This window comes from Gossypium hirsutum, chromosome D02 (genome assembly GCF_007990345.1).
Source record: "Gossypium hirsutum isolate 1008001.06 chromosome D02, Gossypium_hirsutum_v2.1, whole genome shotgun sequence".
Taxonomy (NCBI): Eukaryota; Viridiplantae; Streptophyta; class Magnoliopsida; order Malvales; family Malvaceae; genus Gossypium; species Gossypium hirsutum.
Genome location: NC_053438.1, coordinates 60,834,412 through 60,852,804, shown reverse-complemented (window position 1 = coordinate 60,852,804; position 18,393 = coordinate 60,834,412). Strand labels below are relative to the sequence as shown.

Here is an 18,393-nt window from a genome sequence, read left to right as displayed (position 1 = left end):
GTGCTATTGTGCTTGCCATAATTTTTACAGGAGTTATAAGGAGAGAAAGAACACCGGTTGTGCTTTCGCTTTGTTTCGGTTGTTCGGTTTCTTCCCAACAAACTGGTACCAGAGCTTGGTTATTGTGTCAGATAATTATGGAAATTAATACGAGCAAGATGATTATGTTGAATGGCACAAATTATCAACTTTGGCGGAATAAAATGAAGGACTTGTTGTTTGTGAAGGCTTTGCATCTTCCGGTCTTTACTACTCAAAAACCCGATTCGAAAAGTGATGAAGAATGGGAATTTGAGCATCAACAAGTGTGTGGCTTTATTCGGCAATTTGTTGAAGAAAATGTTTACAATCACATTGATCAGGAGACACATGCTCGAACATTGTGGGAGAAGCTTGAAAGCTTGTATGCTTCGAGGTCGGGCAATAACAAGTTATTTTTGCTGAAGAAAATGATGGCGCTGAAATATAAAGAAGGAATGTCTATAGCTGACCATGTTAGTGAATTTCAGAGTATGATGAATCAGTTGCTTGGTATGGGTGTCAAATTTGATGACGAGATTTTAGGACTTTGGTTGCTTGCTACTCTACCAGACTCTTGGGAGACCTTTCGAGTCTCACTCATTAATTCTGCCCCACAGGGTATTATTACTTTGGATTTGGCTAAGAGTGGTGTGTTGAATGAAGAGGTTAGAAGAAGATCTCAGGGTTCTACATCACAGTCCGAGGTGTTGGTTATCGAGAACAGGGGGAGAAACAGAGACAAAGATGGAAAGGGTAGAGATAAAAGCCGAAGCAAGTCAAAATCGAGATACAAGAATCTTGAGTGTCATCATTGTGGTAAGAAAGGTCATATCAAGAAATATTGCTTCAAGTGGAAGAAAGAGAACAAAGGTGGTGGTGATAAACACGACCGGAATGACGATGAAAAATCCGAGCGTGTTACTACTGTTACTCGTGAAGATTTGTTAGTTATTTGTGATCAGAATTTGGTCAACCTAGCATGCGACGAGACTAGTTGGGTGATTGATACTGGTGCATCACTTCATGTCACGTCGAGGAAGGAATTCTTCACATCTTATACTCCTGGTGATTTTGGGGTATTGAAGATGGGTAATGATGGTTTGGTTTCGGTTATTGGTATGGGAGATGTTAGCTTGGTAAGTAACAATGGAACAAAGTTAACTCTCAAGGATGTCAGACATGCACCGGATGTCCGTTTGAATTTGATTTCTGCAGGAAAGCTTGATGATGAGGGATTCTGTAACACCTTCAGTGAAGGGCAGTGGAAGCTGACTAAAGGCTCCTTGGTTGTGGCTCGAGGAAAGAAGAGCTCAAATTTGTACTTGATGCAAGCTTTGACTTCTCGAGAGACGGTGAATGTGACACTGAATGACAACTCAACTGAGTTGTGGCATAAACGACTTAGTCACATGAGTGAGAAGGGGCTTAGCTGTTTAGCGAAGAAGAATCAACTTTCGGGTTTAAAGAATGCTACACTGAAGAATTGTGCTCATTGTCTAGCAGGAAAGCAGAAAAGAGTTTCATTTAGAAGCCATCCTCCTCATAGGAAATCAGAGTTGCTAGAGTTGGTCCATTCAGATGTTTGTGGTCCGATAAAAGTAAGATCACATGGTGGTGCACTTTACTTTGTGACTTTCATTGATGATTGTTCAAGAAAGCTATGGGTTTACACTTTGAAGTCTAAAAATCAAGTCTTTGAGGTGTTTAAACAGTTTCAAGCATCAGTTGAAAGGGAAACTGGGAAGAAGTTGAAGTGCATTCGTACTGATAATGGTGGCGAGTACACAGGGTCGTTTCATGAGTATTGTCTGCGACAGGGAATCAGACATCAGAGAACACCACCAAAGACTCCACAGTTAAATGGGTTAGCTGAAAGAATGAACCGAACATTGATTGAGAGAGTCAGATGTTTGTTGTCAGATGCAAAGTTACCAAGATCGTTTTGGGCTGAAGCTTTGAATACAGTGACACATGTGATAAATCTGTCTCCTAGTGTTCCTTTGAAAGGTGATGTGCCAGATAGAGTTTGGTTTGGTAAAGACGTGTCATATGATCACCTACGTGTGTTCGGTTGTAAAGCATTTGTTCATGTTCCAAAGGATGAAAGATCCAAGTTGGATGCCAAGGCTCGACAATGCATTTTTATTGGTTATGGTCTAGATGGTGAGTTTGGTTATAGACTCTATGATCCAGTTCAGAAGAAACTCGTGAGAAGCAGAGATGTTGTCTTCATTGAGGATCAGACTATTGATGACATTGATAAGACGGAGAAAGTGGATTCACAAGGTAGTGGTGACTTGATCGATGTGAATCCGGTTCCCCTAGACTCTTCACCAGATCCTATCCAGGATGATGTGCATGGTGATGTTAGTGGTGACCATCAGACTATAGGTGACTTTGATACTCCCATGGATGATGTTGTGAATGATCAACAACAAGCACCTATAGCTCCACCAGCAGTTCCACTTCGAAGGTCTTCCAGAGATCGACGATCTTCTGTCAGGTATTCTCCTGATGAATATGTTCTTTTGACTGACGGGGGAGAACCTGAATGTTATGAAGAGGCTATGGAGAGTGAATGCAAAGATCAGTGGGTTGAAGCGATGAAAGACGAACTTCAATCCTTGCATGAGAACCATACTTTTGAATTGGTGAAACTGCCTAAAGGCAAAAGAGCTTTGAATAATCGGTGGGTTTACAGGTTGAAGCAAGAAGAGAAGTCTTCATCTCCACGATACAAAGCTAGATTGGTCGTTAAGGGTTATACTCAGAAAAAGGGGGTTGATTTTGAAGAAATATTTTCTCCGGTTGTGAAGATGTCCTCTATCAGAACTATACTGAGTTTGGTAGCTTGTTATGACCTAGAGGTTGAACAAATGGATGTGAAAACTGCTTTTCTTCATGGTGACTTGGAAGAAGAGCTTTACATGGAGCAGCCAGAGGGTTTTGTTGCACAAGGGAAAGAGGACTATGTGTGCAGATTGAAGAAGAGCTTGTATGGTTTGAAGCAAGCTCCAAGGCAATGGTACAAGAAGTTTGAGTCTGTTATGGGGGAGCAAGGCTACAAGAAGACTACTTCTGATCATTGTGTGTTTGTTAAGAGATTCTCTGGTGATGATTTTATTATTCTTTTGCTCTATGTTGATGATATGCTTATTGTTGGTCAGAATGCTTCTAGAATTGAGAAGTTGAAACAAGAGTTGAGTAAATCCTTTGCAATGAAGGATTTGGGGCCAGCAAAGCAAATTCTTGGCATAAGACTGACACGTGATAGAAAGGCCAAGAAATTATGGTTATCACAAGAGAGGTACATTGAGAAAGTACTTCAAAGGTTTAGTATGGACAAAGCTAAAGCGGTGAATACTCCCTTTGCTATGCACTTTAGATTGAGTGTTAAGCATAGTCCTTCCACAGAAAAGGAGAAGGAAGAGATGCAGAAAATTCCTTACTCTTCAGCCGTGGGTAGTTTGATGTACGCAATGGTTTGCACGAGACCAGACTTGGCTTATGCCGTTGGTACAGTTAGTCGGTTTCTTTCTAATCCAGGCAGAGAGCATTGGAATGCAGTGAAGTGGATTATGAGATATCTTCGTGGCACTTCCAACATGAAACTTTGTTTCGGCAATGAGAAACCTGTTCTTGTTGGGTATACAGATTCAGACATGGCCGGAGACATTGACTCGAGGAGATCTACTTCAGGTTACTTAATCACTTATGCAGGGGGAGCTGTGGCATGGCAATCGAGACTGCAAAAGTGTGTTGCATTGTCCACCACCGAATCAGAGTTCATTGCAGTAACCGAAGCGTGTAAGGAGATGCTTTGGATGAAGAAGTTTGTGCATGAGCTTGGTTTTACTCAGGAGAAGTATGTCCTGTACTGTGATAGCCAGAGTGCTATTCATCTTGGTAAGAACTCAACTTTTCATGCTAGATCTAAGCATATTGATGTGAGGTACCATTGGATACGAGATGTTCTTGAAGCTAAGCTGTTAGAGCTTGAGAAGATACACACTAATGATAATGGTGCTGATATGTTGACGAAGGCCTTACCAAGAGGAAAATTTGAAGCATGTTGTTTGACCTCCGGTATGGAGGCATTCCCCACATAGTTGGAGGGGGAGATTTGTTGGGTATGGGTCCCACTATGTGGGAAACCCATATTTTATGCCATAATGTTTTGTCCCTTCTTTGGTTTTGTCAAAAAAAAAAAGCCATTTTGGGTTTTTAACGGGTGTTGGGCAAAAATTTTAGTAGAGAGCTAAAGAAAAAATAGAGAGAAAGAGAATAGAAAAAAAATCAGATTTTCAAGCTTGGTGCAGCAGTGATCAACTCTTCGATCGAAGGTCCATCTGTGGTTCGATTGAGCTGATTTTTGGACAGCAGCTAGGTGATAAGGTGTTCTTGACTTTGTACGGTCGGATTTTTCATCCGAGTCTTGTAGCGTCGGAAATACCCATTTTTCAGCAGCTACGTTTTTGGTGATGTTCTCTCATTTTTCTCTCTTTTGCTAAAGATTACATGTTGTTAGCCTTGTCGGAGTTGAATGCTTGTTGTAGGCTTGATATTGTGATCTTGTAGTTGAACATTTGATGATAGTGGAGCTCTTTATCGGACTCTAAAGTCCCGTGGTTTTTACCCTTAATTTAGAGGGGTTTTCCACGTAAAAATATTGGTGTCTCTATTTATTTTTGTTGTGGTTGCATTAGTTGATTTGTGGTTGATTAAGGTTGCTAGAGAACATATCTTGTGCTATTGTGCTTGCCATAATTTTTACAGGAGTTATAAGGAGAGAAAGAACACCGGTTGTGCTTTCGCTTTGTTTCGGTTGTTCGGTTTCTTCCCAACATATGCGTGTGATAATTAATAGTTACATATTATATAGAGAGTTATTCAATATGTTATTCGATTAAGATTAAGAAATAATGAAGTACGATAATGGATTATGATTCAATTACATAAAATTTTGAGATTTCTCTATAAGTCGATGAAAGACTAGTTTGGATATAGTTAACATGTCATAAGATCAAGATTTGTATATCATTGATTTTTACTCTTCGATTCTTAGAGGATTGTGGGAGAATTAGTATTCAAATTCCCAGAGGGTTGAGTACTATGACAATCATCGTTGTCGGGCAACCCGGGGTGACATATACTTTAAGCCATTATTGCTGGAAAACCCGAGGTGACGGGCCAGTGTATCCCATCTTATGTCTAAATTTGAAAAATGAGGGACTAAAATGAAAAAATATAAAAAATGATTTCAAATTTTTTTATTAATTTGAGCCACTTGGAATTGGAAACTGTGCAAAAAAAATGAGTTCAATAATGTTAGCTTATATATCAATGAATATTATTTTATTTTTATTATCATTATTGTTTTATCATTATTATTTTAATTTGTGAATTACTTAATGCTTAATTTATGTAGTGATTTTAAATGTTATTAGCACCACTAGACATTCAATGCTAAGCGTATGATTGTTGTTTTCGTGCACAAGTAGTTAGGTTTTTAAAGACTACTATTGGTGTCATTAGCATTTGAAGCACCGACTTCAACTCAACAACGTTGGTGATTTTTCTTTTGTTTTAAGACTTTAATGGCATGTTCATAGGCTTTTGTAAACTTTTATATTTATGAAATCTATCTTACATGTGCATTGAAATATTTTTCAAGTTTAAATTGCAAGTGGGTTTGAATGAAACTAGAGGAGATGTTGTCAAAATTTTTATTAGAAAAAATGTGGTAAATTTATATTCTTAAATTAATTTGATGAGGACTAAGTTTGAGTTGCTCCAGCAACGAAATGTGACATTTTATATTCGGATCTGGTGACCATATCAGGTGTAGGGTGTCATAACACCTATGTCAACCAGTGTGAAACTTAGTTGGATGTTGAATGAGTGCTCATAGGATCAAGCACATTTCAAAATATAATTGGGAGCTTATTGTATTTAACAACAAGCGGGCCTAACCTTAACTTTGTTGTGAATGTGTGTGCTCAATTTCAATTTAATCCAAATCAATCCCATGTTAAAACAGTTAAGAGGGTGATCAAGTATGTATGTGGCACTCTAGATTATGGCGTTTGGTTATCTAAAGATAGTGCTATGTCCTTGGTAGGCTGTAATGATGCAGATTGGGGTGGAAATGTGGATGATCGAAAAAGTACATTTGGTGACTGCTTCTACCTTGGTTCAAACTTAGTTTCCCAGAATAGCAAAAAGCAAAACTCTATCTCACTTACCACAACTGAGACAGAGTATATAGCAGTTGGAAGCTACTATTCCTAGCAAAGTTGGATGTCGCAAATGCTTGCAGACTATGGTGTGGCAACTTCTGTGGCCACTGTTTTTTGTGACAACAAGAGCGCAATTAACATTTCAAAGATTATTATTCAGCACTCAAGGACCAAGCATATTGACATACGTCACCACTTCATCAGAGAACTCGTTGAAGAAGGGAAGGCTGAGCTAGAATATGTGAAAATAGAAAATCAATTGGTTTGAAGGGCCGAGAAATCCAATTGAGGTTTGTCGCCTTTAGTACGTGGGGTTTTTCCCTTAAACCTATTTTCTGTTGTGTTTTTCAAACTCAATTTTTCAACAGGACGGTGGTGAGTGAAGTTGAACTCGAAGGTGCGTCACTGTGTTAGGTTAGGGTGTGAAAGACGATGGTCGATGGCGAATGAACGTCGAACAATGATGATTACCTGGTGAATGCTGGACAGTGGTGACTAGTAGTAGGGATTTTGGGAGATTTCATATTAGGGATTTAGGGTTAGGGATTTTTGGTGTATTATTTTTAGTTTTTAAGATTTTTAGGTTTTTTTTTATTAAATTGTTTTTATTTTTTAGAATCGGGTTGGGTTTGTGAATGTATTAGATTGAGTTTATATTGGGTAGGAGTGTTGGGGGGAGGGCCAGTGGTCGGGGCCTAGGTGGGCATGGACAATAGGCTAATACATATAATATATAATATTAATTATTAGGTTTGGTTAATTATCGGATTTCGAATCGAATTAGACGATAATCAAAATTTTAAAAAATCATTAATCGACCTCTGATCGAACTAAGTTCAACCACTGACTGATTAATCGAATTAGATCGATTAGATCGATTAATTCAATTTTAACTGAAGTTTCAACACCCCTAATTTTAGTTACACTTTTAACCTTTGATTTACTTTAGTAATGGTGGTGAAATTTCTTATTGATTAAACTTGTTGGGAGTTGGGACTGATTAATAAAAGTAAAATTATTATTAATTAATGGAATCAGAATGGAGGATTAGTAATTAGTTTTTGATACTTACTAAAATTATCATCAACTTTTAGCAATGATTTAAATAACTTAATTCAAGATTCTTAAGCCATATGATAATCGACTTCCATGTAAAGAAAGTCCCACGTTACGTTTGGAAAAAAAGGTTACTATTCACTTACTATGATTATCAAATTCCCCATTTTGCTCAAAGGAAAATGGCGTTTTCCTTTCTTTTTACTCCACTCTGCCTGTAAATTCCACAGTTCACCATTAACAAAAATGGGAACTCAAAAAAGTTTTACAGTTCCATCCCCAGTCCCCCACCTCCTTTTGTTTGTGTTTCCTTCAAAGGCAAACTACCAAACTCTACCCTGTTTCAGCCTTTCGCCCACAACATTTTCATCACATTTTCCTTTTCTTTTGTTTTGTTTTTTTTTCTTCTTTTCCTGGGAATAATTGTCTCTCATAAATGCAGAGAGCAAAATGAAATCGTTCACATGTTAGCCTTGTCTACGCCTTCTTTGTTAACTGCGGACCACACTGACGCACTGTCCTCTCTCTTTTTTCCCACCTTATATCACAACATAATTTGTTCACATTTTTTAAAAAACCTTTTTGGCTCTCGAGTCTCAACTTAAACTGTAAGCGAGTGTTCGGTGGTTTTTCCTTCGATGGATGTGAAGAAACATGCTTTATCAGACCAATTGTCACCCAAGAGAAAGGTGTTTTCCAGGCTTGGTTGGGGGTTGGCAGTTTCTCTTATCGCTATCACAGGTCTTATGCTTAACAGCTCCTTTAACGGCCCTGTTGTGGGATCTTTGTTCCAAGGGTATTATGGTGTTAGCGACGCCACTGTTTCACTTCATTTTTCTTCTTCTTCTTCCGTTAGTAATGCTACTGCGGATACTCAAAATACGTTAGAAGTTGACAATGGTTCTTCAGTGATTGCTAAAAAGCAAGAATTTTGGGAGGAAAGTGAGGGTGGTCAGGTGGATTTGAAGGATGGGGTTGACATTGATATAGAGGGAACCCAGTTGGAGAATTCTTATGAGGGGTCTAAAACTGGAAACTTTGATGTTGTGGAAGGAAGGATTCAACAGATTGCCCAACATGCAAATGGTTCAGTTGTTTCCAAAAATGGTGATGGAGTGATTTTGGAGAAGACACAGTTAGGGAATTTCTCCAAGACATTAAATAGTGCAACTTTAGCTGGTAAAAATGTGAATGCCAATATAGTTGTTGATAATCCTGGTGGTGCTAATAATGTGACCAATTTGTCAAAAAATGGGGAAGTTGTTGGACATTTTGTTGCAGAAAAGAAGGTTGTGGAATTGAATAAAACCACAAACTCTCCTGGTGGTGATGATCATCCTCGAGTTGTGAAAGGACCCAATGGTTCTTTTGAGAAATGTGATCTCTTTGGTGGTAGGTGGGTGAAGGATGATCATTCAAAGCCGTATTATCGTCCAGGTTCTTGTCCTTACATTGATAAAGATTTTGATTGTCAGCGCAATGGAAGGCCTGATAAAGGCTACATTAAATGGAAATGGCAGCCAAATGGATGCAACTTAAAAAGGTATTATCTATATTGATGTTCATTTATCTTTAGTTACAGGCTTTCCCCCTGTTTTCACCCATCATGCAAGGGGACTTAAAGATAGGTTTTGAGTTTCATAAATATCTGTGAAGTTTGTTATTGAGTGATATAGGAGTAGAATGGCTAAGGGTTGGTTTTAATAATACATTTTTTGTTGCATTTTGTAATGAGAACAAAAACGATCCCATTGTTTAAAGTTCAGTTCAACCAACAAAATGTTAAGGCTCATCCCACTTTCAAGGGAGAACTCATGTTCGAACCTTTTGAGGGCCAGCTAAGAACACCAAAAAGATTAGTCTCCATGAACCATAAATCAAATGTATGAATGGGTAAATGGCTTGATGTTTTATCATTCTTTTTATGATGTTTCATAGGACATTGGGATATGTTTCAACTATGAAGCTCTGAATACGAGTCTATTGAATGGAATTCCGTGTGTTTTCAGTGTACTTATGTATATAACTTCATTGTCACCAATACCATCCAGGCTGAATGCAACTGATTTTCTGGAGAGACTGAGAGGGAAAAGGTTGGTATTTATTGGGGATTCGCTGAATAGGAACATGTGGGAGTCTATGGTTTGTATCCTCCGCCGAAGTGTCAAGAAGAGGAAACGAGTTTACGAAATTTCTGGAAGAAGTGATTTTAAAAAGAAGGGGGTTTATGCTTTCAGGTTTGAGGCAAGTTTCCAGAGATCCTTATGTTTTTCAACAAAGTTGTTCCTATTGGCATTTTGTAAATAGAACTTGTATTTGATATGCCCTTGTAGGATTATAATTGCTCGGTGGACTTTGTTGCTTCCCCATTTCTTGTTAAAGAATCATCTTTCAAGCGAGAAAATGGATCGATTGAGACACTAAGATTGGATTTGATGAATCCTTCAACTTCAATGTATCATGATGCTGATCTCATGGTATTCAACACTGGTCATTGGTGGACCCATGAGAAAACCTCCAAAGGGTAAGTATTAGTGACCATTTGTTGGGTGTTTGCAACATTTAACCTTGGATTTTGATGCTACATGATTATCATGAGGTAAAAAAACTGAGAAAATAAATTAAAAACAAATAGGTATGATGCCAAGTAAGAGCTCTAATTGTTTGTTTTAAGTTTTATGCATTTTATGGTCATGCAGAGAAGACTATTACCAAGAAGGTGATTATGTTTACCCGCGACTCAAAGTCTTGAATGCTTATCAGAAGGCACTCACAACATGGTCCAGATGGATTGACAAGAATGTTGATAGCCGCAGAACTCAGGTTTTCTTCAGGGGATATTCAGTTACACATTTCTGGTACGGACCTGTTTCATACATACATAAGCATGCGTTACTCTTGGTTTGATGCTTTTCCAGATAACAAGAGTGTAAAACATTTAACATTCTATTGCTTGCAGGGGGGGCCTGTGGAACTCAGGAGGACAATGCGACAAGGAAACTGAACCCATTTTGAACGAAACTTACTTGACCAAGTACCCTTCCAAAATGAGAGCTGTAGAATATGTTATCCAAAATACCAAAACTCCAGTTATTTATCTGAATATAAGCAGGCTTACAGATTACAGGAAAGACGGGCATCCTTCTATTTACAGAAGAGAATATAAGACGGAACAAGAAGGGAATGCTGCAGGGAGAGTTCAAGATTGCAGTCATTGGTGCTTGCCTGGAGTACCCGACACTTGGAACGAGCTGCTATATGCTTCGCTGGTGAAGGCTGGAAGGGAAATTTAGAGAAACTGAAAAATATTTATGTGCAAAAACTAAAAGAACCAATTTTTTTTTTCTTTGAGAAATATCATGTAGTTTGGATGTATTAACAAGCATATTGAAGCAAACGTGAAATCCTTAATCCAGTTAGATAATAAATTTAGAGAAAAACCTTGAATTTTACCACACTAATTCTCAAAGCAAGAATCAAGTACTTGTGATCTTATAAGCTGAAAAATAATGTTACTTGCATGCATTCTAATTTCTAAGCTGAAAACATAATCAATATGAAAATTAATCATACACCTTTGTCAAGTAGAGGTTACAAAACAAACACTCAAACTTTGAACCCAACCCACAAAATATTGCAGATATCTACAAATTCATCCCTCATATAAACATCACAAATATCATCATTATTCTTTAAAATTTCTTAATTTGAATTAAAAGTAGCCTACTTTAGATTACATTATAATCCTTTTATTTAAAAAATGCATTATGAATATAAATAATATGAACCCTCTCCTAAAATATTCGTCTACTTTTACCATCAAATTTTAATATATTTTTAAATTAAATGTCAAAAAAATACCCACTTATGTTTCTCTTTTTAACATTTCCTCTGAATCCTAACACTGATTTATCAAGATGAAGAGCACCCCAATCGTGTAAAGTGGGTAAGTCTTTGCCCATGAGTTTTTTCTTTGACTCCACAATTTTTGGAGTTGCATAAAAAATTATGGGTGTCACTATTTTGCTCGGTGGTACAGAAAGTAATTATTTATGAATTTTTTACTATGGATAGAATCAATTCATGTATTTTTATTCGTGTCATACACGGGTTAATTATGTGTATTTATTAAAATATGATATATTTTATTACTTAATTTATGTGAATAATTTTTTTAAATGTTTATTTAAATATCTCAAAATCATATTTAAAAAAGTAACCAATGTAGTTAATGTTTTAAATCTTCGGTATTTAACATTAAAATTTTCTATAAAATGACATTAAAGCTTGTATTATGAATACCTTTTAAGTACCATCAGAAAAAAAATTAATTAATATAAACTCAAAATAATTAAAAATATAAAAAAATTATTAGTATACAATTAAGCGTCAAAAATTAGAAATCTTATTAATGTGTCATATCTTCAATTTATACTTGCATTTAATATTATTATAACTCTATGTTTGAGAAACAATAATAATTTATTATCTTATGTATTAACTTACATTCAAATATAAAGGCATTTTGTAGGGTATTAAAATCATTAAAATTTTATTAAATCAAAATTAATTAAATTAACTAAATTGTACAATACTATATACATACAAGTGTTACGGGCCGTAGATCAAAATTTGTGACAAATGTGCAAAGAGCGTCACATGAAGGTCAATTGATGAAATGGGGCTCATTTGACCCTCTTGAACTAGTTTAACTCATGGAACATATGGAGAAACTCATCTACTTAAAGTTTTAGTAGCCCAGTGAAACACTCTAGTAAAACTAGAGCTACTAGGGTAATTATTGTAAATCTTAAGGGATAAAGATGTATAAAGTTTAAATCTCTTAGGACTTTTATCTTGTAGATAGACTCTAATATCAACCGTCGATATAACTCAATTTGTATCGTTAGACTTGGGAAGCTCACCTATAAATAGAGGTATTCCCCCTCATTTGTAATCACTCAATTGTAATATTTCATAGTAATTGAATACTCTTGTGAGCATTTACTCAAACAACTTGCAAGTGTTGTTTTCGTGTGGCTTTTCTGTTCTTTCGTTACTCTTTTGTCTTTGAGTTTTTTTCCGCATTAATTTTAGTACATTGGAGAATTTCTATAAAAAATTTCACTTTATGGGAGTTAGGTTGACTTAGGCGGATTTAAAACCAATAAATCGCCTAATGACGCACAAATTACAAGATTAAAGTTTTAGCCTCGTGACATAAGTGCATTAATAACTAGTCATCATAATTAAGATTAAAAAAAATCCATAATTGTTTGAATATATTGCGTTATGCCAAAAACTTAAAATAGATGACGTACCAAATTTTATTTATTAACTATTGACAATTTTGATAAATAAACATTTTAATATTTAAAAAATATAATGAAGGAAATTTGGGTTAATGGTATTCTAGGAATTATAAGTTGTGGGTAGTAAAAAATTATTTAAGAATAAACCCTCACTGTAATATAAATTATTAAATGTATTCGAATTAAGTCTTTAGTTGATTCAGAATATTGCTTCCATTAAACAAAAAACTTTTGAAATTTTCAAATGTAACCTAAACTTATGTTGTTTCTTTCTCAAATAAGAGAAAAATGGCATACTCATTGAATCATTTTAAATATTATTTATGTATGATGGTAAAATGCAAAATTGATATTATGTGATTCTTGTGAAATTAAATTGAAATTGGAGTAAATTTTTTAAATAATTCCAAGACAACCCAAAATAAATAAATAAAAATGACAATTAGAACATGTAATTTTTTTTAACATAAACATATTATTAGATTAAACCTTCATTAACTCAACATTTATATTGATTATTTATGAATATTTTATTATTAAGTGAATATCTATCAAGATGAAATTAAGTTTGATATATATATATTAAGACTCTAATGTTTATTAGAAGAAGAGTTTTATATCTTGTATGCTCATTATGCCGGTAAATGTAGACTTTAGAGAATAAATCATTTTTTTTGGTTTTCTGGAAAAAACAAATTCAATACTTACTTAACCACCCAACCACATAATTAACATGGATAGTATATAAAACCAATAGCCTCTAGAGAGATAAAATTACCTAAAGCAAGTTTCGAACCCATGTTCCCTAATAACCCTCACCGCCTTTTACCAGTCCGTTGCTAACAAATTTAACCTCAATATTGATTTTAGTTTTTGATATTAGATTTATCGAACAAATTTTAGATTGGTAAGGAACTTTGATGTTTTTTTTTAATTGAGGTATGATTATTATTTATTTATTTTAAATCTAATCGAATTCCTAAGTTATATTATTAAAGATTGGTGGGTTCATAAGTTTTACTAATAAACCTTCATAATATTAACCAGCTTGATAATAGGGTTACACCGATTCCAACAATTTTAGCAGAAACCTTCAGGTCATTGAGTGCGTGCTGAAAAGTGGGAGAGGGTAGATTCATCGGATGTGCACAACTCCTACTCGCGTGGTTTCACAGTCATTCTTGGAAGATTGACAAGGTTTCGTATCGGGTTTTCTCAGAAAATTATTCACCACTAAAGGAGATTGTAGCCACACCAAGGAGAGGCGACATTTCAGAAGAGAAGTGGATCATAATTCTTCAGAATCTTCAAGAAGAGGACGTCGAGTGGAGAGCTCTTTGGTTGCTTCCAGATGAGATCTTGTATAGATGTGGTAATTTCGATTGGGTTCCTCTGCTAGGAATTTGATGAGCTGTTGGATATGTCCCATTGTTGGTGCTAAGGCTGTATAGGTCAAGGCAATTTATACCTGCAACCCAAGGGATAGCTGATTGTGAATTTTCGTACAAAGATGATGGTTATAGAAAGAAGATTCAAGAGATGTCTAGTGCATGGAAACAGACTCACCGAATGAAGAGGTTAGCTGTGGGTCTGATGACAACTCCTGAGTATAATGAATGGTGGGTTAGGAGAATCAACGACAATATACCCAAGATAAGTCAGGAAAATAGCCAGTCAATAGAGGAGCATTTGCGAGTCATCCCTTCTGAGTTGGAAATCATAAGACAAGATTTTGAGAGAAGAAATGTGGATTTAGAAAAGAAGATAGAGAAATGGAGGAAGACAAGACGAACTTGAGATTAGACATAGACGTTTAGAAGCTCAAAACTGAGAAATTAAGGAAAGAGAAAAACAAGGCTGAAGAGGAGCTGGGTAGTCTGAAGACGGATTATAAAAAGTTGCATCTGTCAATGAGAAATGTCGGGTTAGGAAAAACTTCAGAATAGTGGCGAGCAGAAATTCGAGAAGAAAATGACAAAGTCGATAGATGGGAACAGAAATTCCAAGAGATGCAAAGGTGAAACGAGGCTTTAGAAAAGAGTTTGTTAGAAAGTCAAAAGGAAAATGGCGAGTTAAAGGGTAGGGTGATCGTGTTGGAAGGATCTCTTCGTCAGTATCAAAATCGAAATCTCGCAATAGAATTGAAAGCAAGCTTAAGCAAGACTGAAGAAATGAATAAAATAATCGAAGAGCTAGAAATGGCATTGCAAAGTTGTGAAATCCAGACAAGTATTTGAAAGCAAATGAAAGTCGTGATAATGAACAACTCCGCTACTTTCAGAGTCAAGTTAGGAGTAGAGATCATCTTATGGGAGAAGCTGTGGTCCAGATTCGAGAAGTAGCTAATCACATACAGACTTTAGCAGTACAGGCTGACATGCTGAGTGTGAAATATGAATTAGATTCGGATCAAGGGCAAGAATTAGCTTTGTTACTTAGAAGGATTAGAGTTCTTGGTACTAGGGCAAAGTCTTATTTGTAATTTACTTTATGTAAAGAAATTTAATTTCTAATAAAGTTTTCTTAAATGGAATTGAATCAAAATTGACGCTTTTTTTGCATTCATTTCATGCATTGCATTACTTCATATGCATTTAAAAAGTATTAAAAGATTTTAATTAATTTAAATCACTCTTCAGTTAATCTGGAAACCAACCAACCAACCAACCAAACACTGTTATAGTACCCACGCAAAGTCAGGAGACATGGACCAAAGATTGGAGAGAATTGAGCAAATGCAAAAATAGATGCAAGAGCAATTGACTGAATTTCAACAAGAAATAAAGAATCAGATGCTAGAATTCCAAATAAATATGAAGAGCCAGCTAACCCAATTATTAGGTAAAGGGGTAGAAAAAGGGAAAAGCCCAGCGGTTCACTTTGGGGATGATAATAAGGACCCTGTATATTTCCCAGATTTTACCTCGATAAGTGTCCAGGCCTAGCCAGACGCATGTCCACAAAAGGCACTCTTTACTATCAGATCCCGACAATATTCGACTGATACATCGACACCAGTATATCGCCTGACAGACCCAGAATCCAATTTAGCTAATCCTGTTGCTCTTGACAATCCAGCAGGAATAAAACAGGCGAAGGTAGAGTACCTAGATACTGTAAAAGCCTCAAGGAAGAAGGGGAATAAGGGGAATAATGCAAACATATATAACAAGGGCCACTCAAAACCAATCGCTGTGGGTCGGCCAAAGACAGAAATCACCAGCCATCAGAACCCTTTAAAGCGAGAATCTTACATGAAGGCAAATACAGAAAGGCCTCAATTCACGCCTATACCAATGTCATATCGCGACTTATATCAAAGCCTATTTAATGCACATATGGTGTCCCATTTCTACCAGAAATCAATGTTGCCTCCATTTCCTAAATGGTATAACGCGAATGCTCAGTGTGAATACCATGCAGGAATTACGAGGCACTCGATAGAAAATTGCACCGCATTCAAAAAGATAGTTGAAAGATTTATTGATATAGGCATTGTCAAGTTCGATGAAGCCTTCAGTGCAAAAAATCTGCTACCCAACCACATTGATAATGGGGAGAATGCAATGAATAAAGAGGTGTTGGGAAGGGTTCACATCAATGTCATATACGAAGAAATAATTGAAAAATGACCTTGTTAGATATCCACCATTATAAACTTGGGAGTGTTCTGAATAATCGGACTGCAGAAGAAATCCCTGTAGTATTTAGAGCTTACTTAGAGTAATATTCAGAACACACTTGTTGCTTTCAGCCTAGAAGCAATAAGAACTCATTTGTGAAATAGACTAATGTCTGAACGTCATTATTTTAATGAAATGCATCTTTGCGATCATTTTTAAGTCAATATTCTTTCATTCTTTATGACTAATTATTTTTTATTCTTTCATTCCATTAGATTATCTTCCAAATAAATCTTTCATTCATAATCATACTGTACAGATTCTTAAATCATACATTCTTTGTATAATCTTTTGTACCTACAATAGGTCCCTGGATATCAACAACATGAGTGACGCTGTTACAGACTCAGAATCTCCTTTTGAGCGAGACATGTGTTTAGAGGGATCTCATGACTTTGAATATGACATAGATTGTAGCCTATTTCCGGACTTGTTAAGGATGGTAGAACAAGTCGAGAAATGGATCTTACCCTACAAAGAATCATTGGGATACATGACTTCTCCTTATGGGGGGCATGAAGGTCATTTGGTCGATCTCACCAAAAGAATCTGACGGTCATCGATTCATCTTTGTGGTCGTCAATTACTTTACTAAATGGGTGGAAGCTGCTTCATATGTTAATGTCACAAAGTCGACAATTAGCAAATTCGTGAAGAATCATATGTCAGTATGGAACGTCAAAAGGATCATATCTGACAATGTACTAAATTTGAACAACAGCACAATATCAAAAGTTTACAGTCTGTTCACGATTAATGCCATATTGCCAAAAAAAAACTTCACCGGGGCAATGCCTTTCTCTTAGGCCTATCGCGATTTTGCCTATTGAAGACAAGATTCTTTCTCTTTGAGTTTTTGGATCCAATTCCGATTGAAGAGGAATGTTCAAAGTTATCCATCATGGTCAAATGCGCTAAAAGCAAATGATGTGAGCTCACAAAAAAGGTCCGCCCTAGAGAATTCCTTGAGAGGGACCTGATATTGAAGAAGATCTTTCCTATACAAAAAGAACTTTATCCCAAGCTAGGAAGGACCTTATGTAGAATGTCTTATCTGGAAAAGCGTCAATTTTTATCAGAAGGTATAACAAGGACATGCCTAATCCTATGAGTTCAGATTCAATCAAAAAATATTTCAAAAAAAAAAGAGAGGCCAAGGTGAAATCCGCAAAGGATGCCTTAAGACCAAAGGGGATTTGAGTTGAAAACCCGAAAAGGGCGGCTCAAATTTTGATCAGAATGGGACATGAGGTGATCAGAGCAGCTCAAATTTTGATCAGATTGAGGCATGTTGTGATCTTGCTATACCTGAATCAACAGAAAAGGGTAGGCGACATCTTGGGACATCGACGAAGTACTGTAGATCTCCTAAACACATGTCAAATTCAGAATGGTCTTCAGAAAGTTTGTACAGAGAAGCTCAAGCTGCGATATCTGTGGCACCCAATTTTTATACTATTTATATTGAATTTGTTGTTCTTAGAATATTTCATTCTTTTCCAAGATATATATTCTCAATCAATTTCTTTGTTTACTATTTTTGATAATCTATTCCTTTCGAGCTATGCTCAAAACCAATTGTATTCTCATCTATTGTTATGACTTTTTCGCAAGCATGTTGCATTGGAATAATGATTAATGGACTAATAAAACTTTCACAAAGGATATTTTGCACATTACTCTAGAAGTTTCTAAATAATACAGGAACCTAAAACAGGACTATTGTTTAGAACGTGCCATGTTTAAAGGTTGGAAATCTGAAAAGGAAGAGTCTAAATTAGGATTTTCTATTTGGATTTTGTTGTCAAAAACATTGATTGAAAAAATGACAAGATGTCGTGTTGATGAAAAAGCTTAAATAAACAAGTAAGCAATGATCACAAACAATGGGAAGAGGTTTCCTCGGAGAAGAAAGCCTTTGTTTGTGCATGAGCCTTTGGTACGACACCCTGAGAATGGTGTAAGGGACCAGAGAGATTTAGATCCTATATCCTTGAACTGTGATAGGAGAGGATTAAGGAAAAGTCATATATTTCTACCCTTGGGTTACAGTGGAAGAATGATGGTACAAATTTTGCGCTC

At 36.1% G+C, this 18,393-nt stretch overlaps 1 protein-coding gene and 1 pseudogene across 1 annotated transcript; both read left to right on the top strand.

The window, feature by feature from the left end:
- The first annotated feature begins 7,581 nt into the window (after positions 1 to 7,581).
- Positions 7,582 to 10,768, top strand: LOC107909687 (protein trichome birefringence-like 2). The gene is made up of 5 exons (XM_016837311.2): positions 7,582 to 8,859; positions 9,368 to 9,560; positions 9,650 to 9,840; positions 10,016 to 10,174; positions 10,276 to 10,768. Exons 1-5 carry the CDS (start codon positions 7,955 to 7,957, stop codon positions 10,607 to 10,609), a joined length of 1,782 nt encoding a protein of 593 aa, XP_016692800.2. The 5' UTR covers positions 7,582 to 7,954; the 3' UTR covers positions 10,610 to 10,768.
- A 3,869-nt stretch (positions 10,769 to 14,637) lies between these two features.
- Positions 14,638 to 16,260, top strand: LOC121214575 (uncharacterized; annotated as a pseudogene).
- Positions 16,261 to 18,393: the final 2,133 nt, after the last annotated feature.

Excerpts from the sequence above, each read along its gene's own strand:
- LOC107909687 (XM_016837311.2), top strand. The coding sequence starts at position 7,955 with ATGGATGTGAAGAAACATGCTTTATCAGACCAATTGTCACCCAAGAGA. Across the intron at positions 9,561-9,649 it reads TTTATGCTTTCAGGTTTGAG|GATTATAATTGCTCGGTGGA; the intron begins GCAAGTTTCCAG and ends ATGCCCTTGTAG. Across the intron at positions 10,175-10,275 it reads TATTCAGTTACACATTTCTG|GGGGGGCCTGTGGAACTCAG; the intron begins GTACGGACCTGT and ends TATTGCTTGCAG.